At 40.4% G+C, this 27,034-nt stretch overlaps 3 protein-coding genes across 8 annotated transcripts in view; 2 read left to right on the forward strand and 1 right to left on the reverse strand.

Moving 5' to 3' along the window:
- Positions 1-170: 170 nt before the first annotated feature.
- LOC121647864 (cytochrome b-c1 complex subunit Rieske, mitochondrial-like) lies at positions 171-2,235 on the reverse strand. The gene is made up of 2 exons (XM_041997619.1): positions 2,039-2,235; positions 171-888 (listed from the first exon to the last, which is right to left on the reverse strand). The coding sequence occupies exons 1-2, from the start codon at positions 2,148-2,150 to the stop codon at positions 278-280; spliced, it is 723 nt and encodes a 240-aa protein (XP_041853553.1). The 5' UTR covers positions 2,151-2,235; the 3' UTR covers positions 171-277.
- Positions 2,236-2,459: 224 nt separating this feature from the next.
- rxylt1 (ribitol xylosyltransferase 1) lies at positions 2,460-7,021 on the forward strand. The gene is made up of 6 exons (XM_041997618.1): positions 2,460-2,698; positions 2,833-3,015; positions 4,572-4,674; positions 4,796-5,110; positions 5,228-5,398; positions 6,275-7,021. The coding sequence occupies exons 1-6, from the start codon at positions 2,551-2,553 to the stop codon at positions 6,675-6,677; spliced, it is 1,323 nt and encodes a 440-aa protein (XP_041853552.1). The 5' UTR covers positions 2,460-2,550; the 3' UTR covers positions 6,678-7,021.
- A 954-nt stretch (positions 7,022-7,975) lies between these two features.
- srgap1a (SLIT-ROBO Rho GTPase activating protein 1a) overlaps positions 7,976-27,034 on the forward strand; it is an 82,418-nt gene continuing 63,359 nt past the window's right edge. The window contains exon 1 of one of the 6 annotated variants that reach the window (XM_041996682.1): positions 7,976-8,631. In XM_041996682.1, the coding sequence (XP_041852616.1) occupies positions 8,568-8,631 (64 nt within the window). In that variant the 5' untranslated portion in view covers positions 7,976-8,567. The remainder of the gene's footprint in view (positions 8,632-27,034) is intronic. The other 5 variants (XM_041996683.1, XM_041996679.1, XM_041996677.1 and 2 more) reach the window with 5 other exon arrangements.

Below are 27,034 nucleotides of genomic sequence, written 5' to 3' on the forward strand. Positions count from 1 at the left end.
AATAGCTCCAACTTTATTTAATGTGGCAAGGAACGAGAAAATTATACTTGGATGTATAAAGGTGCTTTATTCATCTCAGTGCTGCAGTTGCAGAGACTGAGAAATTAACATAAATGAAAAGCAGAAAACAAAATCTCACTTCAGACTGAAAAGACTCATTAACTCAATACTGCGGCTGTAAATAATTTTATTAGCAAGCACATGTGTCCACACCAAAACTCAAAGAGAGCCATCTAAAATTACATGTTAGAGGGTGGAATTGAGAGAGCTTGAGTATTCATCCCACCACCACTGTGTCGTCAGTGGGGAACTCATAGAAGGGAACCTCCAGGTTTAGGGGAGCTGGTCCCTTTCTTATTCGTCCTGAAGCATCGTAATGGGAGCCATGGCAAGGACAGTAGTAACCCCCAAATTCTCCGGCATTAGCGATTGGCACACAGCCCAGATGGGTGCACACTCCAAGAACAATGATCCATTTGGGGTTGAGGGCTCTATCCTTATCATGCTCGGGGTCACGTAGCTCTGACATATTCACAGCTGCCTCTGAAGCGATTTCCTTCTCTGTGCGATGACGGACAAATAAAGGTTTTCCTCTCCACTTGAAGGTCATATTTTTACCTTCTGGAATGTCAGACAGCTTTATCTCGATCTTGGATAAGGCCAAGACATCAGCTGATGCACTCATGGAGGAGACAAACTGGGTGACCACGGTCTTGGCTGCATAGACACCAACTACAGTGGTAGCGCCGGTCACCAGGTAGGAGAACACCCTTCTACTCTCACTGCTGTCTTGTGAGGACTTGTGCGGATCCAAGACCTCAGGTCTACGGTAGTCTGAGAAGTCAGGAACTTTGATGTCTGTATGGACAAAGCAGGTTCCTGCAGAAGCTGAACAGAGACGTAACGCATTAACACCACCGGAAGACATGGCATTAAAAGAAAAAACAGACTGTGAGCTATATAGCATCTTGGTGCTTATATCTTACTATTTTCGACTTTTTGTAAAATCCAGTTTTACTTCATCAGAATGTTACAACCCATTAGTACTTTCTCCAAATAGCTCAGACTTAATTGTAAAGCTATGCTTCTGATTTTATATTAGACGTCCTTGGGGAACTTTTTCTCATTTATATACATATTTTATTTCTACTGTTGTGATTTTATTAACTAACTAACTAACTAATTCAGTAAGTAGGTAGGTAAGTAAGTAAATAAATAATAAATCAATCAATTAACAATATATAAAATATTTATGGGTCCTAAATCTACTTTTTGGCCAAAATCAATATCTTTGTGTGTACTATATATCGGAAAGAATGGCTATAATTGACATTGAAAGTGAAGTCTGGTATCTCAGTTGTCGAGGAGAGTCTGGAAATCAGGATTTACGTATTGGCCAGCAAAACAACATCAAAATCTGGTTTATTTAATAAAAATAACATTCAAAGTGTGTAAGCCTGACAGCCATTTTTTAATTTCCAATTTCAAAAAAAGGAAAAAAAAAAGACTAGTTCATTTGTATTTTATTAAAACAGCAAAAATGCTGGGTAATGCTGACTATTAGAATGACTGAATAGTTACTCCTTCGATTAATAAAAGAAAAGATTTCTCCTTTGACCCATGAACAACTTCTCCCGTACTGGCATGCTAATGCAAATCTTTACCAACTCAAAATACCGTACTGCTATTTTAAGACAGATTTATTCAAAAGGTAAAGTATGTGGATTTAAAGTTTCCTACAAGATTGTTTAGGCTTGTCTACTAAACTTTCTGATTCGGGTTTGCTTCTGGCCAGTGTTTACTTTATCTGTCAGAGGACAGATAGCGCTTACAAAAGTAGTGAATTCCCTCTAGTCATATGAAGTTGGTTTGTCGGTAAAGCCTCGTAACAAGTAAACAACAGGATTATTAAAAAACTAAAGAAGAAAGAAAGTAAAGGTTAAATATTCAGCAGTGTACCGCTTTCTCAAGGTTCATCTTACATCAGGCAGCTTAGGTGCAACTCTGGCTAACCGTCGTGTCCGCTATTCGGCCTTACCTGCAGCGGGCAACAACTTCTTGACTCCAGGAAATACTAAAGTTTTAGTCGTATGTTTTGTTGCTTGATAGTACGGGGATAAAACCCCGGGACGAATGACTGTGGACATCATTTTTGCCCAAATAAAATCCTCAACCCCGGGATTGGGGACACGACCTTGCGCGTACAAAGCTTGCGCGCAGCACTCTGATCTGCCTTACTAGAAACTCGCTCGAACTTCATAACGTTCCTGTTACGTGAGTAGGTCTGCCCACAGTGGTTTGAATTTTTTTCTTTCTTTAAACAAATCACTTTTCAATGGATTAAAACAATAAAATAGCTGTTATTAGATTTAAATAATAAAAACACACTGTAAGGTAGCTTAATCAAGACAGGCAGTTGTGTAAGTCCCCTTTATCCAGGGGTCCTTGTGATGTAAACAAGGGTCCTTGCACACACGAAGGATAAAAAAAAATAAAAAAAATAAAAATGAGACGAGCCACACAATGGTAACCTAAGATAAGAAACTAATCATGAAAATGCCAAAAAGAAAATTATTTCTTCTCATTATTTTTGCATATGTGGCATTTTCACTCTATGCTGCATATAACGTTTTCTTTAGCAACAAAGTGATTTCCCGTGTTCATAGGGTGGTGAAGAAGGAAACCGGGGCGCCATCAGGTAATTTATTATCTATCTATGTATTATCTAATTGTTCATTGTCGAGAGATCCCTGAATCTTTCGATTGTCCTGGGTTGAAATAAACATACAAAATGTACTAAGGAGTCAGATGGAAACCGTGTTGTGTTTGCAGGCGGCATCAGAGATGGCGGCGTCCCATTTGTTGCAGATGAATGGAATCCGTGGGAAGATGAAGAGGTAGAGTACAACTCTGCTTTGAACAAAAAGAGAGAGGCCTTCAAACAATACATGGGCAAAATTGACAAGAACAAACCAAACAGATACAAGGTCCAAATTTGGGGGAAAGCTGCCATAGGTAAGTCATGGTACAAGGATTAATGAGATTAATTTATGTCACAACCTGTAGAAGAATCACAAAATAAATAAAGTACTGTCACATTTTTTACTTTATTATTTTTATAATTGTTATTATTTATTGTATTATTTAATCAGAATGTATGTAGTATGTTTTCTGATCATATACATTAAAAGCAGCCTGAAGAATAATAGATTCATTTTCTGTTTTAAATGTTCTATCTTTTGGTGACTGACATCTAAAGCTGGGCTTACACCAGAAGACTTTTAAAAGATTTGCAAAAGACTCTAGAAAACTACCAGCTCACATCTAAAGACAAATGTTTAGAGTTTTAAGTCTCAGCCTAGTCTTAGACTGAGATTTGACAAAGACTGAGAATCTTTTGGGGTCACTATTTGCAAGACTACAACTAGATTCTTTTAGCATTTTTGTGATATGTTGGACAGTTGATATGGAACAGGGCTGATCTGCCCACAGTAAAGCAAACAAGGGGAGAGTTTCACTCCAGGATGGAATTACACATCATCATTTTTAAGTGTGTCTTTGCATCTCCACCAGGTGTTACACCGACTCATCAGAATCTGGAGGGATGAATGAGTTTATCTTCTTCTCTCATTTGTTAGATCATGATACTGTAACACATAAAAGATCCACAGCAGACATTTACTTCTTAATAACCATCCGCTCCGCTTCCTGGACGGTTCAGCGACGACGTTTCATCATTTTGTCACAGCTCATCTATTGGTTGTTGATCGTGTTTCGTCACTGCAACTTGTGATAATATCAAACACGTTTGATATTGTCGCAGATCCAAGACTAGGGAAAGATTGACGTTAAACAGCGCAGATTACCAGCTTACACCTAACGACCAAGATGACGGGAGCGCGCTGTGACTCCAGTAAAACCCCAAAGATTTCCGTTTTTAGTCTGCGGCCGTGAAAATCGTTTGGTGTGAACCCAGCATACGTTGTCATGTCAATGTCATGTTCATATATATAAGTGTGCATGACAGCAATGTTTTCCTCTTCAATGTTTTCTTATTGTTGTATATCAGCAGACATGTTTGGGCAGAATCCAGGCTACTTTTGGCGCTTATGGCTCAGTTATGGCACTTGCAAGTGTTGTGTGAGCCAGAAGTAGACCAGATGTCAGCTGCCAGCCTGCCATGGATTATGGCAGTTTCCTTGTGGGCCACATGTGGTGGTCATGCAGCTCAGTTTTCGGGTTAACCCACACTAACATTAAGTCAAAGCCGTGAGTCAAGGCCAAATTTGGGCCCCCCCAAAAATGCACATTTGGGCCATATTTGGGCCAAGCATTTTTTTGCCATCAGGGCAGGCTCTTTGTTTACAACTTTAGTATTTTGTTAGTTATTAGTAATATATTAATAGCTCATTTAATCAATATCTAATATCGCTAACAAAAAACCATTGACATTTCTTATTAATTTATCATTTACTAATTATTTTGATTAAATATAAGTAGGCGTATGCTGCATATGCAAACATCTCTTGATTAAAAAAAAAAAAAAAATAATAACCATTTTTTCTCCTCAGGCCTTTATCTTTGGGAACATATTTTAGAAGGACCCCTTAACCCAACTGACAAAATAGCACAGTGGAGAGAGGGGGAGCTGCAGTCAGGAAAGACTGAATTCAGGTAACAAGTCTCGTATTGGATGTTTGGAACAAACAGTCTGTGCTTGACACTCCATGACAAGCACCAAATAAACAGAAAGACCAGCACATTTTTCCTCACTTCTTGCTTGTCCTGTGTTTAGTTTCTACACTGGTCCTGCTGTGGTCCAGGGCCACGTCCCTCTGGAAATGAACAGCTTGGTTTTGGTTCTCAATGGCCGAGAGCAGCAGAAAGTCTCTTACTCCACGCGGTGGCTAGAGCATGTCCAAGCTCTGGTTCAGTCCCACACAGTCTCTCACGTAGCTGTGGTCTTGTTGGGCAACGAGCAGTGCAACAATGATTGGATCGCCCCACACTTGAAGAGAAATGGTGGCTTCGTAGATCTCCTCTTCCTGGTGTACGACAGTCCCTGGGTCAATGATAAGGATGTCTTCCAGTGGCCTCTCGGAGTTGCCACGTATGTCATCTCTTATGCATGAATTTGTGAAAGGACACGTCAGTGATAGAAGTGTGTGAATTTTCTTTTAACAGAGTACTGACTAATGTACTGCTGTTTTATTTTGTGTCTTTGCAGATACAGACAGTTTCCTATTATCAGGCCTAATGCGCAGCTGATTACATCCAACCGGCCATATCTCTGCAATTTCTTAGGGACTGTTTACAAAAATTCCTCCAGAGAAACATTGGTGCATGTACTAAAACGATATGAATTAGAAAAGGAGTGCATCATCGCTGCCAGGGATAAGTAAGTCTTTACTTATACGTTTATTAATGAATGAAACTTATTATTTTGTTTTAATGGCTGTACAATTATGTATAATTTACCATTATGTGAAGGAGAAACGTTTACTTATATTTTTAAGAGCTTTATCTAGAAGTGTATCTTTAAAAATTAAATTAAGATAGTTATTAACAAACACATGGCATCAAGTCAGGCGGTCGGAACAAAGTGTGAATGTATGTTACTATAAAATGCAATGAATCGCAGATCATTACAGGCTTATATTTAACTGAAAATAGTACAGTAAATATCTATGAAACGCCTAAACCAAAACATTTTCTTTTATTTTTTCTATGTTTGGAAATGTAATTGCTGAGGTAATTGATCATGCAGTCTTTCAGAGAGTGGGGAATGCCCTCCATCTGTTCACTTAAACCTTCATTCATCCAAGATGTTCTCTTTATACACAATAATGTTGGCTTGTTTCTTGTCTTTTATCAAATAAACTAAGAGAATGTACAGTATGCTCTTTAATAGCATAACAAAATTCTCCTATTCTTTATCTAATAAAATTCTACATAGTCTGTCTTGTTTTCAATTAAAGGTAAGAATTAAATGATTTGCAAACCATTGCATTTAGATTTTATGCACATTTTTCTCAGCATCCTTACTTTTTTGGGTAACACTCATATTTTATTTTTAATTCTTGTGCAGTCTTGAAACACTTAAATGCTGCGTTTTGGTTACAGTTGACACTTAGGCTTTACTTTTCTTAACCCAGTCAAGAATTTAATACTGACTTGCTTAAAAGTGCAACACTAGAATATACTTGACCTTGCATATTTATTATGATGGTTTAATCTGTTGGCTTAAAGATCTTTCCCTCCCTTTTTGCCTCAGGTGGCTCCCTCAGGAAACAGCAGACAGTTTGAAACGCTATCAGACAGCGTTGGCCCAAAGTGAGCTCACACTCTGCCCAGTAGGGATCAACTCAGAGTGTTACCGCATCTATGAGGCCTGCTCCTACGGCTCTGTGCCCGTGGTGGAAGATGTCCTGACACCTGGAAGCTGTGCAGCAGGGCCCAGCTCCCCGCTACGCCTCCTAAAAGCTGCAGGAGCACCCTTCATCTTCATCAGTGACTGGAAGGAGCTGCCAGCAATCCTGGAAAGGGAGAGAGGTATGAGCCAGGAACAAAGGGTGGACCGGAGGAGGAGGCTGTTGGAGTGGTACTCCAGCTTTCGCCAGCAGATGAAGGACCGGTTCACTGAGGTCATCGAGGAGAATTTCTTCAAAGGCGGCTAAATGGTGCTTTTAGATATCGAGCAGGTTAACCTTTTAACATTGCTTTATTTTGTCTAGTGGTTTGTAGAGACGTGATGTACTGCTGATATAGTGAACCTGGTAATGTTCAGTGAAATACTGTCTGGTTATTATTAAACCATTAATGTTGTGGTCAACTTGTATGCTGCCTTTAGTAGTACGTAACCTCTATATATGTTTCTCATTGAAATGTTTACAATGGCGGAATGTGCAGGCAGGCACCATTTAGACATCTCGGGTTATAAGCGGCCTTTGCATTTTCATTCCCATATTTTACTTCACATGTTTTGTACCTCTGTTTGTACACGCTTAAAACTGTGATTTTTTATTAAAAAACAAAACACTAAGCATTATAAGCAGAATAATATCGTTTTAGGTTTTGTGTGAATGGTACTTAGACTAAATTTGATTTAGTTCATGAACAGCTTAGAAATGAATGTTGTTGGTGTGACATATGTGTCTCATTTCTGGTCTAAGCCTGACTGAAAAAAAGTTTTGTCCTATTTATTTCAGTGCTGTGCTGCATGCACTTTTTAAAAACGGTGCAATAAAATAAAAGGAGTGTTATTTGGAAGTTGTGCTGGTCTTGTGTTCGCATTTTACCTGCAGATGGCGCTGTGAACCAGTTCAGCTTCAGCAGACAGAATGATCTCAGCTGGAATGAGAAGCAGAAGAGCAAAAAAATTCAGCTTTTGATTTAACCAGTTAAAATACACCCAGCAATTTGAGGTTGCTGGGTGTATTTCAGCTGGAACTTGCAATGAGCCTTTATAACTTTGAAGCCCTCTTTGAACCTTTTTCCTGCGTGGGGGAGCACTTGGTATCTCTTCTATTTCTTCCTTTGCTATTTGTGTCTTTATGGTCACTTATCGTTTTGATCATTTCGCATGTCTTTGAACTTCTTTGCATGTTTTGCTTTGCAGTGTTAACAGTGACTTCAATCACAGGCTCATGACCCATCTGAGCATATGGCCCCCGGGGGCCCCATGCCTTGTGATCCCGTTCAGTAATCCCCCTACGAATATATTTCTCAAAATATATATGAAACAGGACTTTTGAGAGTTAATGTTTTTTTTTTATCAAGTAAAAACATTTTCCATAAACTTTCATTTTTTTCTACAAGTATAATCTACAAGGGAAAACTATTAGATCTGCAGTCTGTTCCAACAGCTGATCAGTTCGGACAAAATCAGATTTGGGAGCACGAGAGTGGGTCCATTGGCGTCCACTAGCTGTGTGTGAACAGATCCCTCCTCCTCCTCTTCCTCCAGCTGCTGTGTGCTGCAGTCGGCCTGCCCTGTCTGCTTCGGAGCGTGCTGGGAGTTCTGGGGGGAGAAAACGTCGAGGGGAAGGCTACTAACCAGGGGGGGGAAGTCTGTGCGTGTCCGAACTGAAAATCACTTCCAGAAAGCACGCACACATTTACGATTGAAGCCGACCTCCAAGCCTGTTGGATCAGTAACTGGTACTATTTATCTGAAAAAAAAGAAAAAAAAACGGAGCCTAAAACTTGCAAGATTGTTCTTTTCTTCTTCTGTGGTAACAGCATCGGTGCTGTTGCGCCGTGCCGACCGCTCACATAGTTGAGGGGATTCATTGGTTGTAGCAGGGTTGCGCATTGGCCCTGCTGTGTTTCCACCTCGTATCCAGAGGGAAGGGGAACAATGAAGTAGTTAACGTTTTCCTCTGGCTACCAAGTCTTGTTGCAGAGTTAAATCTAGTTAAATAATATTGTTTTTACGTCGCGCTTCTTCGTCCTCTGGTGATTATTTCTACCGTATTGGGATGCGTCGGCTGCAGTAGGATCCTGCTTGTTGACAAACAGTTTTTACAAGAAGTTTACAACGAGCTTCGGGCACGGAAAGACAGAAAATGTCCACGTCGAGGTTCAAAAAGGATAAAGAAATAATCGCGGATTACGAGAGCCAAGTCAAAGGTAAGGACATGTGAAATGTGCCGTTGGGAAGCGGGCTTTTTGCAGCTGCTGGGAGAGCCGAGGAAGATTAATTGGGATCAGACTAGTTCATCTTTACCTGCATGAGTCATAGCTGGTGATGGCGGTGCGTTGGGTTGTTAGGGGGGGAGAAGTTGTTAAATGATGACCTCTTGTTGGCTTGAACTGCTAGACAAACAAGCACACGGTGTTGTAATAATGCCCATTTCTATTTAAAGCTTATAGGAGTCGTGAAGTTGTAGTTATATTAAACTTGTTAGCATAATTAGCAAAGTAGAAGACAGGTGAGTTGGGCTGGGGTGGACTCTAGATTTAATTTGTGTAAATCTGCACGTGAAAGCCAATAAGAGTGCTAATCAGATTTGTCACATCTACCAAATTATGGTTCTTTTTCTGGTCCATTCTGATTGTTCTGTGTTTAACAACCTGTTACTGGTGTCTGGCTGTTCTTCGCCAATCACAGAGCTGGTTTTAGACTTTTTAGCTACAAGATTGTCACCAAAGCGTCACAGCAGGATTATGCAATTGAAAAGTGAAACTCAATATGTTGCTTAGGGCCACCCTAAAAAGAAATAGTGGCACACTATTGAATATCCTTTTTAATTTCACACACACTCACTTAAAAACATGAAGGGAGGTGATTTTAGAGGCATTCAAGATCCTGCAATGATGCCACCCTAACTTAGCTTGTCTCCCTCAAGTCCTCCATGCATGCAGAGTAGAGGTAGGCACGTGCACACACACATGCAGAAGAAGGAGGCAGTTGCTGCTTCAGGGTAGCCATGGGGATTTGGCCCCCAGCCAACCAGCTCTCTTCTTTGGTGCCCTTAGTATGCTGAAATACCACCTATTCACATCCGTGTAGCCACCCTTAAAGGCTGTTAAAGAGGAGAGGTTACCAGAGGTCCTTGGGGTTTTAAGGGGGGAGGGGGGTTGCGAAAAGTAGTGACCGGTTCTGCATGAGGAATTACAAGATTACATGTGGCTGAGTACGAGCTCTCATTTTACAAGGAATGTTCAGGACCCTTTCTTTTCACTGTGAGCATGACTAAGGGCTTTCAACCTATAATAGAGGATGATGCACAGTCATGGGGGGATGCTGAACAAGACATGAAGTAGCTTGTTTGTCATGCAGAACCCAAAGCGATGATAAAACACCACCTGATGCATGATTGGATCTGTGGAGGTGTTTGTGTATTTTGTTGAATATGCAGATTTTAAATATAACCAGTTCACGTTACAAATATTGCCTCATTAAGGCAATATTATATTAATTAAATTAAGGCAACATTAAGGCATTAGTTCTTGCAAATTTAATAACAAATATTGTGAAAGTGAAAAAGTGAAAGTTATTCTATTGTTTTGTGTAATTAAACTACATTCTTTAAAAGTTAATTTTAACTGTAATTAATTACCAAGAAACATGTGTATAGTCAGATATACTGAATAATCTCACCAATTTCAATCAAGCCTATGCTTGTTTTTTAGCATTACAATTAGCATTTTAGGAGGTCAGCAAACTTCCATTGTTTACTTTGTTTATTGTGCATAGAGGCTGCCAGGCTCATTAGGACACAATGCAAGGAATCTTTTTTTGCAGCCAATGAGTTTAACTGTTTTTCAGCAGCTCCTGATTTTACAGTTGTAAAGCATTTTATGAGTCAAGTTTGCAGTAATAATGAGTGGGATCACATCTGCAGTGGGCTTGCGACAGCCAGAGGCAGATTCTGGTGAGCAGACACTGATTACTCAAGAAGTACAACAACAAGCCGCCTGGAAAGCAGCCGGAGCTGGTGTTTGATCTTCTGCCCTGCATTCTCCTCGCCTCATAGCTGAAAAATGTGTCTAATTTTCTCAATATTTTCACATGTATCTGGCGGCCTGCTTTGCTTCGTCTTACATAACTGCGCTGATCAGTAGTCAGAAGCCTTCTCCCCTGATTTTGACAGGTGTGTGCTCTGTTTACACCAAGAGAATCATCAACTTTACATTTTTATACTTTTGATATTTTTAAGATGGCAGTGGCATGTTGTGTGATTACTATTCAAATCAGGAAATATGAGGTATTAAATGCAGTTCCCTATGGTGACAGTCTGAAAGCTTCTCTGACACGACTGTTTTCTGGCTGGGTTTGACATTCAGCTGACATTCATTTCTTAAATACTCTCCAGCAGCCCCTTTTATTCCTCCCAGTAGAAAATGAAAACGGATGTCATTTTTTTCTCTGAAGGAAATGATTAATTTTTTTAAAAGCTTTGAGACACAGGGATTTGATTTTTGCTAATGGCAAAGAATTTGTATCTATATTGAGATTCTGCTTGTTTTGGAAAAACAAAACATAAAGAAGATTGGGTTAAGACGGTGGAATTTGTTTACACTTTGTTGTGGGCATCAGTTGCAGTGAACCAAAGACATTTCAAACCAGCGAGGGGAAGGTCACGGGTGCATTGGCATTCTCTGTGAGCCTCTGTTTTTGTGGACTGTTGGATCAGGGCAGCAGCAACACTGCTGTGTTTTCTCGTGGTTGCAAGTGTTGGTTTCATGTCAAAATGTGGCTCGCTGTTTGCGCTCTGGGAGTCGTGACTCAGATGGCAAGACTCCTTGAGCCTCTGACAGGCGTCTTCTCCTGGATCATTATAAAGGCTGCCCTTTGACCTGCCTTCAGTGCTGTTTGAAATCAGAGCCATGGCACTCTGCATTCTCAAAGAGAGAAGTCCAACCATGATTGCACACAGGGGGATTAAAGCAGAAAAGTCCTCTGAGGTGGAACAGTCTGATTATCTATCATATGAGTATGGTTTATTTTGTGTTTCAAGGTATAATAAGTCTATTTACATTTGAATGGACACTGCATGGCTGAATATGCATGCATGGATATCTGTCCATCATGCAACCCGTGTCCAATTCCAGCAGATCAGAAGTGAGTTTACTTGAAATCTTTGGTGATTTTTGAAATGCGGTATATTACTAAACTTAAGCAGAAGCTCAGTAGGGGAGTTTGCTCTGCCCTCTCCTTAGCGAGATAGATTCTTCAGAGTTATATTGCTGAAAAAAAATTCATTATAAAACACTGGGAGAGCATTTCAGCAAGTAAGTCTGTTTAGAAATTAGGGGTTCAGATTTTAAGTTCAATTCAATAAGCAACTTTATTTATCCCTGATGGGCAATTTTGTTTGATGTTTCTCCGTAAAACAGATAAAAGAATAAAAATATTAAGACGCCCAGAAACAACATTTAAACCCATTCAGGACGTGTTGGCTACAGATCAGAAAAAGAATCAGTTAGCACGTCATTAATCATTAATCAACAACCATGGCATAGATACATAGAATAGTAATAAATTGTAAGAAATGCATACATAAATAGATAATGACCTGTAAAGAGGCTAAGATCTAGATTGTTGTCAAAGAGTATTAAAATAATTTAAAAGCCTGATAGCAGAGGGAATAAAAGAGTTGGTTTATCTGTTGGTTCGCCTTGGGGGGCAAGATGGCGTCATTCAGACGGCATGAAAAGGAAGTGTTCACACAGAGGGTGGTCCGATTTTATTAATGATCTTTTTTGCTGTCTGGACCACCCTTTCCTTCCAGAAGGAGGTCAGATCTGCATAGTGGAGGTCTTCATAATATTGTTCAGACTGTTCTTGTCCCCAATGTTTTACCATGACATGAGTATTAACTTAGTTTATTTGATAAAAAGTGTTAATTCCACAGATTCATCTCTTTGCATTGACTTTGACAGCCTCAATTAAAACTTAGAGACCCTTAAAGAGTGTTCGTGCCAGCCATTCTGTCTGATTTTAGCTCATTAATGAACATAAGCAGTTTCTTTATGTGGTGAACTAAACAAACTGTTTCCCTGTGAAGTTGTAACCATCACTGCAAGCTGGACCCTGGTGGAGCTGCCATGCTCCAATCGAACTGACATCTCCGAGATGTTGATGGAGGTCGGAGTTTAAAGGAATAATGGAATTCTAACACCTCCAGGAGCACTGCTCCACATCCATTCACACACTTACCATCTGTCTTTACTGCCCACTCCTTTTATAACCGTTTGTGAGTCTGTAGTGTGCTTCCATGCGGCGGTGTGGCACTGGGTGTGGCGTTTGTCTATGAGTGTGCGTTTGCATGGCTGGCTGAATTGTTATTGACAGCACCATCTGTGTCCACTCACCCTTTTTGCAGTTTTAATAAACTCTGCTGAGCGCAAGAAAGGCTTCACACTCCCTGCCGGGATTTTCATTGTAGCTACAAAGGCCACAAAAACATTATGGCTGTCTCCTGCCCTGTAACCAGGTCTCCGTATCCACAAAGCCAAACAAAATCATCCCCAGTTCTTCTCAGCACTGGTTAATTCAGATCCTTCCCTAAAGGATCAAATCCAACCCACGACAGCGTGACCCCGACTGTGAATACATTACACACATATTCTAAAGTAAAGTTTTCAGCTGAATTGCTGCATTTACCACGTTCTGCTGCTCTTTCTCCCCTCTCTGTCGGTGATGTTGGGGCATAGAGAGGAGTCCCTGTTGAGTGCTTGGTAATGAGCTGGATGAGATTTGCTGGGTAGCTGCTAGGCCTGTCACGATAACAAATTTAGCTGTACGATAAATTTTCTCAGAAATTATCGCGATAAACGATAATATTGCGCAGAGCGCTAATGTGTCATTTTGAGACCATTCTCAACTAATATAGTGACATATGCCGTAATAATGCAAGTACACATTTTCAAAGGTCAATAAACTAAATAAATAAAAGCGCCTTTTTCACTGTTGCATCTTCAAATAAACTCCAGACAAGTAGACAAGCATGCCGGTTTTAATGACGAACCAAACTTCAGCACTTTACATCGAACAAAAACCCGTGTTCTTCTTCTGCTCTTCAAAATCTACTGCTTGTGAAACAAAGTCATTCTGCCCTCTGTTGGCCTTATAAGTAACTACAACCCAGCAGTTAGCTGGGATACCACATTCACATACGCCGGGACACCGGCCCAAAAGTTATGCGGCCCACTGGGAATCCTCCCAAACCTCTCGATTAGCCGGCATTGCTCTTAATGTGTATTTTGTCATATACGGTAGTATATAGGCTGATTCTATTTGCGTAATGTGCCTGCGGATTACAGGGGTTATTACGGTAGACCAGGAAGTGGGGGCTTTGTACTGACGTCGTAAGCTAGAATGTGTGTGTTCTGCTTACATGTGGGAAGCAGCGAAACAATAAAAGAGGAGATGCTTGCATCTATTATTTACATATTTCAGCATGAGAATCGGAGGTTTAGCGCGAGAGCGTGAGAAGCCACTTAAATACGCAAGTCTCACGGCCATTGCGTGTTGGCAGCCGTGCAAAACAAATGCGGCTTACCGGCTCGTGCTGCAACATGCTGCAGTCAAGTGTGACACTAGAGAGATCACTCCGCAAGAAACCAGAGCGTTTAGTCGAAATACTCCATAGTGAAACCTATTGTCATACACAGTCTATGGTAAAGGGGGGACGAAAAAAAATTATCGCGGCCGGCAAACTTATCGTGCTCTTATTTTCTTATCGTTCAATTAATTGACTTATTGCTTATCGCGACAGGCCTAGTAGCTGCACTACTTTAGCTAACAGGAGGCTCAGAGTGTAAGTGGAGTTGAACCATGTTTTAGAAAAGTGATGCAGAGAATTAAAACCGGGGGTAAAAAAGAATTTAAAAGGGAGGGTTAAAGGGAGATTTGTGCCTACTTTCTGGAGGGTTTTAATTCTTTTGAGCCAATGCTGCAGCCCAGCAGATGGACAGACAGGAAGGCAGACAGACACAGTTTGACCATCAGGCCATGCTGCTGCATGCCTCCCAGTAGGACTGGATTAGGGGGAAGGAGACTAGGGGGATGGGAGAGGATGGCATGAGGTCAGTCCCAGAATAAGTGAAGACAGAGGTCATCTGCTCTGACATGGTCGACTTGTTTTAATCTCTGATGATGTGGATTTGGATAATTAGGCTGGATTTAATGATTTGTGGTTTGTAGAAGTGAAAACTTTCACTCCAGAGTGAAATAACTTGAGCTTTATTCTGAAGACTTGTTGTTCATCAGCGATTTCCATGTGGTAAAAGTTGCAACAATATTTTTTTTTCTTGTTTTCTGCCCCTTCGCCTACCACGAATTCATGTTTCAGCTTCTTTGACAAGGTTACTTTTGTGCCATTGGCTGTTCTTGCATTATACAATAAGTTTGAGCCTCCATTTCTCAAACATGCACCCTGAGTCCTCCATTTTTTCCCCTTCCTCTGGACTCTTCTTCATATGTATTAGAAAGTAAAATGATATTATGGCTTCCCGTGTAAAAATTCCTGCAGTGCAAATTGATATAAATGGTCCATTATTATATTATAAGAAAAAAAAAATTCACTTAGCAAAACTTAGATTTTTGTTATAAATTGTAACACACTTTAACTTTGAATAGTTACGTGGCTTAATAGCTGTGTAGCTCTATCAGTGGAAGATCTATCAGTTTTTATTGCCGTTACTTTGGTTTTGAATTTGTTAGAAATATATAAGTAAAGTTCTGGTGCTCGTTACCTGCAGCACTAGAGTTTTTTTGTTTTTTATTTTAGTTTTAGTTTAGCACTACCATCCTTTGGCTACTTATTGTAGTGAGATCCTGACTAAGACATCCCATCCCATACCCGTCTGTCCGTTCATCCATCCGTTTCTAATTGTAAACTGATTAAAACCGGACACTTTATTAGGCACACCCTGCCAGTACTGGGTTGGACCCCTACTTCCCGTCAGAGCTGCCTTACTTATTTGTGGGATTCAACAAGGTGGTGGAAACACTCCTGAGAGATTTTGCTCCATATTGACATGATGGCATCACACAGTTGCTGCACATCCATGATGAGAATCTCCCGTTCCACCACATCCCAAAGCTGCTCTACTGGACTGAGATCTGGTGGCTGTGGAGGACGTTGGAGTCCAGTGAACTCATTGTCATGTTTTAGAAAGCAGGTGGAGATGATCTGAGCTTTGTGACATGGTGCATTATCCTGCTGGAAGTAGCATCAGAAGATGCTACAGTGTGGTTATAAAGGGATGGACATGGTCAGCAACAATACTCAGGTAGGTCAAAGTGTGCTGAGAAAATATAACCTCCACCATTACATCACTGTTGGGTAAATGTACATTCTGATAATTCATATAGATTTATATGCATAATGCAATGATACATAATAATGCTAAAGTTAAGTTAGTTCTGATAGTAGAGCCAGACAGATGGCGCTCGTATAGTATGTAAAGACGACTCTGCAGAACCCAGTCGGATTCCAGGCAAAGGTTAGTTTAGGCTAACCGACTGCAGTCCTAATCGAGGTGAGAGTTAGTTTAGACTACTTTGAGGTGTTTTTATGTGTGCACTGTCCACGTGCTCAGCATTAGCAGGGATGAGTGTGAGCTGGGACTTTCAAAAGAGTAAAAATGCTCTTGGAGGAAGAAAGCATTGTAAGCTTCTTCTGCAGACTCTTGTACTCTGTTAAGAGATGGTATTCTGCATACTTTAGTTGTAGTCAGTGGATATTTGAGTTACGTCACTAGCCGACAAAAATGTAAACGAGGCCAAAGATAATACTTCAATTTATTAGCAACTCAAGAAAATGCATTTAATTGCCTGAATCGGATTTTTTTTCCTGCCAAATATTAAAATTAGCCTAAAAAAATCCATATCGGTCGGGCTCTGTTGTGTAAATATTCACATTCACCATCATAATCTGTTTTTCCTGTTCATCCTTAACACTGACAAACAGAAGTTTAATTTACTAATCTTGCAACGCCTCCTCGTCCCCTCCCCCATGTTCTTTTCGTCTGCCTTTAACCTTTAACCTCATGACCTGAGGAAAGCAGCCATTGAGCCCGCTGCCCTCCTGATCAATAGTCAAAGACCACCCCTTGAGGCACTACTGCCTGGAGGAGATATTTGGGTGTGTGGGGGTAGTGTTGTTGAGTAAAATGACATCTAAAGGTTTGGTCTCCTTTGGGCCTGTAACTCTGATTGTAGCTTAAAATGAAGCCACCTCTGCCTTGTGTTTGAAAATGCTGTGTAATGGAGTCTTGCCTTTGTGGACACCATGAAATGTCTACACTGTTTGATGTGGGCAGTCCTCTCACTGTCCATGCCCCTGTCAGTGGGCTCGGGCTAGTTTTAGTAATGCAGACAGCTAGAAAGTTTCCCATGTTCTCAGCTCTCAACGTATTACCCCCACAATAACGGCTCATTGTCGGTTTGCAGCAGGCGGAGGCCTGAGCCGAGTGTCCAGCAGCCATGGCTGGTGTGGGATCAGCCTCAGCCAGGCTGTGTAAGCTCTAGCTTAAACTCTCCTCCACCTTCTCTGGAGATGGAAGCTGATCCACAGCTATGGTTCCAGCCACAGATATATGGAGTTCCTCAAATCAAAGAAAAAGAGCCATTTATGGAGAAAGAACTGTCAGCCATGTTTCTCTCCTTCCCCTTTGTGATGACTGTCTGTGGACAAATTCCTGTTTAGAGTTTTTCCATGCATAATATCTAATGTTAGATAATGTAATAAAGTGATAAGTGAACATGAAGTTACATATTTATAGTTCTCTTTTATCCCTTGTAAGTGACGCTTTCCCTTTCTGTGAAGTCTGCAGCACTGGTCAGCTGTTTCCATAAATAATACAATTATTCCATTGTCATGAGGCCTTGCGTCATGTGGTTATTATGCAATAAGTGAAATAGATATTTCTTTGTAAAGTGGTTTACAGTATTAAAAAAGAAGAATCTGAGTCATTAATTTTCCCTTTTTTGTAGCACACTTACACATTCACATAGACACATCAACATAAATTATTACAACAAACCTCTTTCTGTTAATTTAATCTTTGTTTTATGGAATAATGATGATAAAAGTGTCAGTTTAAACCAGTAATTAAGCAAAAAAGATTGACATGGTGTGACATGAATAGCAAGTAAAATATTACTGAATTATATGTGTGGATATGCAGCTTTGTGTGCTATCTGATTCTGTCACGTGTCAGGTTCACTGTCGTATATTTAGACCCTCATTTTAAAGCTTAGGTAATAGAAATTTGCTCGGAGGAATCTGCGCCTGTGGTTGCCATTCCAAGTTTGAAGAATTGTGTGAGGTTGCTCCTCAGATAAATGGCAGCAGCAACTTTGAGTGACACTTTTTTTTTAAGCCAACCAACTTTTCTTTTCCATTATGTTTAACACAGAATGTACCCACACCAATGATGTGCTTCACTTTGCAGCTACATCCAGCTCTTTATCGCATCTCCCAAACGGCTCACTTACGAATCCTCCACTTCTTTCCTCTTTCCTTCCTCCCTCTCACCAGGGATGCGAAGAGAGGAGATGACGTACACGAGGTGAGAGGTGTTTTAACAAAATGAGACTTCCTACAGAGCATCATGTTAAACTGATGCAAACCAAATGCAACTTGTGACTCAACTCAGTCATGCAAGTGTTTTGCAGTCCATTGCTTTGGATTTTGTCTTAGCTGAGTTTTAAATTTTTTGTTCGTTATTTATTTTTAATCTGGTGTACAGTGTATTAATATACAGTGTATTAATATACCACCTGTACTTCAGATGAGCATGGCAAAGAAAGAAAGAAAGCTCTTGTAACGGATACATGGGTGTTTACTTAAGCTTTGGATTTGCATGTCTGTTCTGCCAACTGCAGGGATCATAGATGGCTCATGGGTATTCAGATGCATAATAGTGTCTCCAAAATGGAAAACACATTTGTGAAAGTCATGGGAATTGATCATAACTGATTTATATTGTGTACCATCTTGTTGCTATTTCAACCACATTGAAACAGAGATTAGTTGTTCTATTAACCTGTAAAAACACTGAAAAAAATTCTCTTCTCTTGTATCAGAAACACTCAAATCTGGATGAATTTATAAACAGATGCTTTAATATTCGCAAGATCTCTATGAAATAAACTAATTATGTTTCCACTTTAAGTTGCATAGGTTAACAGCTGTCAGCTTTTACGTGTCTCAACATTAAAGGCTCCCCTGTTAGTGAAGTTTTATGTTTTACCAGTTTTGTTTTTTTTTACCAGCATTTGATTTACTTGCAGGAAACCTTTCAGCTGTCATTTGGTTTCTGGTATTCTGGTTAATGATGGACTATTTATTGAGAAAATTGAGCTAGCCTAGCTTTTAATTTACAGTTTTAATGGAAATCTTTTAGAGGACCTGATTAGACGGAGCACATAAAAGTAGCAGCAACTAAGCAATTCTTGTAAAACCAAGTCATTTATTTTATGGTTTATTTTTATTGTTATGATGAAGTAGAGCACATTTTCATCTGCAAGAAGTTCCCACAGAATCCTCATACCCATGTTGTAGCTTGATGAGTATGAGATTAGTTGCAAATCCAAGTTTGTTTGGTTTTAGCCCTGTTCCATGACATGTAGAACGGTGGTCTGCGTGCTCTACCAAGGGAGGCGTCTCGTATATACACTACCAGTTGAAAGCCTTGACCCCCCTCCCACATTTTTTTTTTTAAGGACCAGTCTGGTCTGGATGTGGTGGAAGCATACTGTCCTGACCTGTTTCATGTATTTTTGCCAGAAATGGAGTAAAGGAAAAACATCTGCAGTGTCTGTAAATCTCACTTTTCATTGAAGGTAGAGGTCACATTGACAGAAATGGCTGAAGCAAACACCATAGCTGAGAAATAAAGTTATTGAAGAATTTTACAAATGCTAGGACTGTGTTTGTGTGTGTGTGTGTGTGTGTGTGTGTGTCTGCATAAACCTGCTCAGTCAGCCGCTCAGCATGAACACCGACACTGTGGACGTGCCTCATATATCTTACTTTTTAATCAGGCAGTGCAGAGGAAGCTCCTTCTCCCTTGGGGTCTTGTGATTTGTCCTGGTTAATGGCGTGTCAGAGGGATGTGGTGCATAGTAACCTGGCTGGGTGTGTGGCACATGCTCGGCTGGACTGCCCTCTGTTACAAATGAAAAAGCTGGCCTTCATCTTCCGGCTCTGTGGGAGACGGACAGAGAAAGCCCCAGTCTTGCTTGCTTTGGTGTAAAACAACAAAGAGCAGTGAAAGCTGATCTCTGCTCTCTGTCCCTTGCTCTTGCTCTCTGAGCAGCTGCCCTCAGGTAGATCACATCATTGTTCTCGGATCAGGGCTTGTGTGTTCATCCAAAGCACTGAACGGATCCTGCTGGGGTTGCCTCCTGCAGGCAAGCCGGGCATTCGGTTTCACCTGTCCAGTCTTGTCAAATTTGTGTTCTCACAGGGATGATAACAAAAGCTTTTAATGAGATGTTCTGATGGACATTTCTTTTAAGTGGAAGACGTGTCATGCCAGCGCCTGAGAGCCTGACTGAGAGCCTGCTCTCTGAGTCAGCCACTGGTGGCAGAGGACTGACAGTTAAAGCCTTCCTGAGGGTAGGTTGCTGGAGATAACAGCATGTGACTTTCTGTCACGTCCTCCATATTGGCTTCCACTGTAATTATGTGAAAATGAGGTCTTTGTAGGCCCTCCTCATTTGCTTGTCTTCTTTCTGTTCCTGTATGTACATCAGAGCCGATTACATCAGCCTGTCTTGGCCCTCGGTGCCCTATGGGGTGGACGAGGCGGGGGGGCTCATTGAGGACTTCCTCATTTTTCTCAGCTTGGCTTTCACTGCCAGATGCTTGCAGGAAATCAATCCCTGCTAACTGTGACTGGGACTGTGATGGGGTGACTGATTGGGCCTCAGGCTACAGCTTGGCATTCAGTGAGGAAGTTCTGTCTGAAGCCTCAGCGAGGGGGGGGGGGCATGGAGTTGGGATTTGATAAATGAAGGCATAAAAATCAAGAAGTGTGATGTTTGCATGCACAAAATAGATTGTTTACAGCAACCACTGTAAGGTATTTACCCATCCATGTCATTAGTCTATTACACGATTTGACTTGCAGGTTCTTGGTTGTACATATGCAAGTTTTGGCCGGATGCTGGGACAAGATTTATTATTACATTTCATCTTAAAAGGGTCATTAAAACATAGAGAGAAACTCAAAGGCTTGTCTGGTTTTTCTTTAAACTCAAGAACGGGTATGAGAGAACTTGTTTTGTCTTCACTCTCATTCTTCTCACTGTTTGGATTTCTTTGCCAGGGGAGGATCTCTAACATTAGCCATTTTGGTTTGGGAAGAGGAAAGTGAGGGAGATTTTTTCCCATCCCTCACTTTAAGCATCCAAACTCTTATGCACTGCAGTGAGCTGTCTGGAGCAAGACAGCCTCATTATTATGCTCTTGCAGTGCGACGTTGGCCCAGCAGATTTAGTTGCATCAGGCTGAGAGCAAAGAATCCAAAACCTCTAGTATAGCATTAAATTACCTCTCCCCTTTAATGTTTGCTTTGAGCTGCCAGTTTGGTTAGTTACAGCTTGACAGATGAGAGGCTCTTTAGAATATTTTGCTATATTTTTGTAACTTGCAGGATGATACAAAGATAGCCAATAAAAATACACATGTGCATTTTTGGATTAAACTTTAAAAAAATCATATTAGTATAATTATATCTCTTTGATTGTAGAAAATGCTTTGAAGTTTGGTTCTTGGCAAAGTTCCTGTGGCAGTTACTGGCTGGAAAAAAAAGATGTCTACAAATGTCTTTGCTGGTGGGAATTAGCAGATGTTTTTGTTGGTTTTATTATTGCCTACGTAAACTAGAGTAATTGTCTTCATATTAAACAAAAGGACAGAATTTTATGTGGCTATAGTTTGGCTTAATTTATGATATCATTATTCAGATCAGTGAGTTCATTTGGCTTTGAGATCAGCGGGATTCTGTAGCAGATGTGGATGTAAAATGAATCTCCTCTCAGCTTAAACCCAAGTTCTTAATCAAAGACCCCCCAAATCCTCCACCTGCCCTTAATTCTCTACCAATCTTCAATCCTTGTTTTAGCACAACCATCCATGCACCACATATCCATCTCTCTAACCTCAAGTCTGGCCTGATTAGGCCCAAACTTGGTGCCCTCAATCCTCGGCTTGAGACCAGCCCAGCTGAAGGTCAGTGACACGTTGATGATGTTGCTGTTTAGACTGTTTGAACCAGCAAATCAGGTCTCTGAAGAAGCTGCTATCAGGTCTGGTGGTGTTTGTATTAAACAACTTGTCAGTGTTCTGTAAATAAAACCTTTTTCTGTGTATGAGGACACCTCAGTGCCTCATTTGTTGACATGACTGTGTGTAGTGAAGTACCTGTGTCAAGATCTATAGATAAAATTTAGATGTATTGCATGTTTAATTACAGTACAGATTAAACCCAAAATACCTGCATACAGACCATGAACTTTTCTGGTACAGCTCAAAAATGCAATTACCCTAATGCAACAGAGTAAACTTTCCTTATTCTAACATTGTCACATACAGTGTCACAGGCAGGAATACCCTCAAGCGAGTGGTAGGATGAACAGGGAAGGACATCATCTGACTCATTTGGTTTTAGGGACTTTGGCTCCAGTGCTTCCTTCCATTCTTCTCACGGGATGTCAGCTGTCCTTATTCATCTCGTGTTTGATCCACATCAGCTCTGCTCCCCCTGTCCCGCCAAGGTGAGGTCATCAATGTAGCCTGTAACTCAAGTATACCTCAGAGATTTAACGTAGGAATAGTTTTCAGATCAGCACTTAAATTCTTTAAGGTGTGTTCTGACGGCGAGCACCTTTAGTGGTTTTGAGAAGGTGCTCTCACCTGTCACATTTAACATCTAGTAAATGGGTTTAACATTCTGGTAGGAGTGTCAGGTTTGAATTATGATTGTACACGGTATTAAACACCACGATTACTTAATGGTAAAGATTCCTCAATATTGTTACTTTCCATAAAAGATCATGTCTGAACCATAACGGCAGATCAGCTCAACCTGCACACGGAATGAAAACATTTGTTGAATCAAATCCTGCAGCCATCCTCTGAATGTAAGGCTGGAAAACCTCTCCATCAATAATGAGAATAAAGTGGTTTTTAGTGGATTATAACTATGGTATTTGCGGCTTCTGGAACACTGAATAAATTAGTTTAAACATGTGACTTTATGCAACTTATGTTTTTTTTTTCCTTCATAACGCGTTTTGTGACTGATACTCAAGAGCGACTTACAGTTTGGAAAAAGCAGTAATAACTTTGTTTAGTGAAAGAAAATAAAGTGTTAATTCGCAGATTAAAATCTTTGCATTGATTCATTTGACAGCCCTCATTTAAGCATAAAGAACTATAAGGAGTGTTCATGTGATTTTACACATTTATTGTGTTGGGAAATTAATTAACACACAGTAATCATAATTATTTCTTTGTCAGTAATCATACCAAGAAAATCTGTAGTCGTGACATCCCTACATTCTGGAGCTAACTGAGATATCTTAAACACACTGCTGAGTTTTTATGAAAAATTTAAAATGTGTCGAGATGTTCTCACTTTCTGTGGCAACCTGCTTCATTACAATGTCAACAGCAAAAAGTCTCCACACCCAGACATCTGAAACACTTTATATATAAGCTCTGATGAAAGACGGCTCTTGAATCACTTTGCCCTTCATGCCAGAGAGACTCCACATGCAGGAGAGTGTGTTTACATGAGACTGAAGATCTCTGAGTGGATTTTTTCAGCTGTCACAACTGTGAGCACTTAAGCTGGGAAATGATAGACTTGATATATATATACATATAAATTTATATATATGTATATATATATAATTTTTTTTCTAGCTGCAGCAGGGGTAGCATGTTAACAGAAGTTACTTATGAAGTTGTCAGATAAGCTCAAGTTAAAAAGATATTCAAATGTTCTCACCTCAGAAATGAAAATAAAGTTTGGATGTCTCTCTTTCACAGGGTCACTGTAGAAATGGTTCTGGTAATAAAATCATGTCCCATCAGCTTAAAAAGGAGCATAAATAATTCATTTCAGGATTTCTTTTTTTAATCTTGTGGACAGCCAGTGACTCCCCAGATGGTGGGTTTTATTTACAGAACCCTCTGAGAAGAACTCCACAGAAACTGTGAAAGGAAATGAATCTGATAAAATCTCTCATCTCTCAAAGCCACAAGGAAACTTCAGCCAGTTAGATGAACCAGACAGAAGCAGTCAGTGAATACGAGTTGCCATTGTTGATTGTTATCACACCTAAAACCTGCTCAAAGCTGCTAGTACTGGTCTGACTGGTCCCAGCTTTTGTGTTTGGACCATAAACTGATAAATTTGAGACAGGCAACATGGATTCTTTCATGATTTAAATCACATGAATCAAACAAAAAGCCAGCTGCTTCCTAGGATAAGACAACCAGGTGCGTGTGAGTTGTTAGAGGAATAGCTGGTGGCAGGACAAAATATGGGACGAAGACTGCATGATGATCTTGATCAAATCTCTCCTGACATTACAACACCTTACGCCTAAACTTTGTTGAGACAAAATACACCCCTTCGTGTCCAGAGTTTTCCCTCATGGCAGTGGGTTCTAGTTGGGACCGGTGTGTTGGATCAGTGCATCTCTAATAAAAGTGATGGTTTGAGGTCGACTGAGATTTCAGGCTGGATCTCCTTACGGTGATGTAGAGTCCAGGCGTCAACAGGCCAGGGTTGTGGTGGCATCAGAGGGACAAAGTCAGACAAGTGATTAAAATATTTAAGCTAATCAGATGCCAGCATTACCCTGCTGTAGGACATTTTGATCAGATCACCAATAATTTAATCAAGAGGAAAGATTGAAAAGATGACAGATAAATGGCACATAGATAAAGAGCACGTTGTTACACAAACATTAACTCATCTATTGATGTTCTCACAGCTGGCACACAAGGATGCCCCTGTGCTACTTTAGAATTTCATTTAAAGGCATTACCAAGTGATCAATAACGCCTGTGTGTGGACACAGTGGGGTTTGTAAAGCTATTTTTACAGAACGCTGAATGGGCTTGTGTGTTTTTGCATGGCTTGTACTTAGTGTGTCCACAATAGTACCAGTTTTTATTTTTCTTAATCTCAGACAGCTGCTTCATTGCAGATACGACGAGTTATCCATCGTCTTTGACCTCAAAGTCTTTTCTCCTTAAAACTTTTCCTTGGAAGAGCTTAGTGGGACACTTGAGCTTTTTACAAGTATGATAGTTTCCCCTCATGGAATCATGTTTGAGTATTTTTTTCTAAGGACATTGAAAGGCAATAGTATGATATACATATATATATATATTTTGTTTGTTTAGAAAGTTTTAAGAAGATGAGAATGAGTTGAAGGAAGGAGAGTCTACTAAAGCCACCTTCAGATTTGCTCAAGAGCTGAAATAGAGGACCAGATGAAAGTCGTGTTTAATCAAGAAAAGACTGCATTGTGGACCAAGCGCTGACGTGCAGTCCTGCTAACGTCTTTTGAGATTTTCAGTACAGGTTCCTTCTCATGGAAAACTGCAGGACATTTTGCTTGTTTATTGTTTTTATCGATACCATTCAGAAATCTAGTGTCTCCACAACAATACATTCTCACAACATCCACAGCAAAGTGAGATTACTATGCCCACAGGCTTCCTTTGCAACACTTTTTCAACTAATAATCAGCTTCTTCCCATTCCTGCTTCCCCCTATGTTTCTCTTTCTGCCTCTCTCCTCCCAGTGGGCTAGCAGCACATTCCCTTCCCTCTGGAATTACAGGCCTGGTCTTGAATTGTAGGGTTGTTTGTCCTCTCCAGGCTAAACCCATTCAAAGGCCCAGAAACCGCACATCCTGCAAGGTGCTGTTTTGTGTGGTATGATGAGCGACAAGAGGGGAACACATGAGCAGAAGATGACGCTTTTCTGTTTGCTCTTTCTTTCCTGACTACCTACCTGCTGTTGAATTGGTTCTCTTTCATATGAAATGTCTGATAGCTGTTTAAAGAGCCATTTCTAAGTCATTTCTGGCCTTGAATTGGTTTAGTTTTGCACTTTATTATTGCACTTAAACATATCTTTTAAACTCTGCCCTTAAGCTCTGTTATTCTATCTGGAATTAAGCAGGTTAAATGCTAGACTGGCTCTTAATTTTTAGACCTGGCTGTCCCAACAAATAGCTGGTGGTTGATCTCCATAGCCTCGCTCCCAACCCTCAACGTAAGCTGCTCTGGCCCAACAAAGAGATGGAGCGAGTGTAGCACCAGTTTGCTGTTGCTGGAGCCAGAGATGGTCAAAACAGCGCTGAAGCAGTACGGGAACAGCCTTGGTGGAATTACCTCTCACAAGTTTCCTGGCGTTCCTGGTACCTTAATGTTAGATATAGATTCTTTGGCTGTTGGGGGTCCTTGGACTTGTCCTCATAGGCACCATCAGATCGGTATTAGGGGTGTTTTGAGGCATGATGAACACCTCAGATGTTCTCTGAGCCCTTTCTGAGCAGTTTTTACAGGGGCTGCTGTCTTGCTGGGGGGAGACTGCTGCTGTGAGGTTGTTACCATATGGGGAAGGGATTTGATTGGTCTGACAAAATGTTTAGGTAGGCGATAAGTGTCAACACCCATGTGCAAAATAAAACAAGAGTGATTTAATTTCACCTACACAACAGCTGAACCACACTATCAAGTGAATCAAAATATTTAAACTGGTTTATCACCAAACTGGTTTATCTGTCATCAAAAGCATTTTTATGCTGCTTTCCCTCCAGTTTAATGTGTGTGTTTGAGTTCTGGTTTCCTCCTAGCTTTAAACTTTTTCCTGTATTAACATAATTGGACAGCCTCCATTTCATCTTTTCTTGGAGTCATAAAAAAGGATTAAACTAATGACATCTAGTTTTTTTTATTTTTTGTAGGTATTTGTTTTCATTAAGTTGAAAGGCAAAATATCAGAGTATGAAGAGCGAAATGAAAAACAAGCCCAGGTCTGTTCCCTCTTCTTCTGGAATTCATTTAGGAGCGCTGTCCACAAACTCACATGAAAGACCGTGACCTTTCTAAAGTCTGAAGGGACACATAAAGCCAGGTGTTTGAAATTATACCTTGTGTACGACTGTTTCTCATCCAATCTCTGCCATAAAAGTGTATATATAATTTTTTTGTTTACATGTTCTTTTCAGTTATTTTACGTTGCTCTGTTGCATGATGTTTCACAAAACAGAGGACTAACTAAGCACAGTTTTGAATGATGGTATGCCGTTTGCAGGAGAGTTGCCACCATTGCATTAGATACGACACACCGGAAAAACAATCCTTATGTGTACTCTCTTAGTTTAACAGAATCAAGATTCCTTACCTATTAGATAACTGAAGTATAAATGGAACATCATGCAACAACTGTGGCCATAAACTGAGTTTTACTCTGCTGTCAAACAGGGCTGGATATTCCCAGTAATTTCCTGAATCGATTCAGTTTTGATTAA

Source organism: Melanotaenia boesemani, chromosome 10 (genome assembly GCF_017639745.1).
Source record: "Melanotaenia boesemani isolate fMelBoe1 chromosome 10, fMelBoe1.pri, whole genome shotgun sequence".
In the NCBI taxonomy this organism is placed as follows: domain Eukaryota; kingdom Metazoa; phylum Chordata; class Actinopteri; order Atheriniformes; family Melanotaeniidae; genus Melanotaenia; species Melanotaenia boesemani.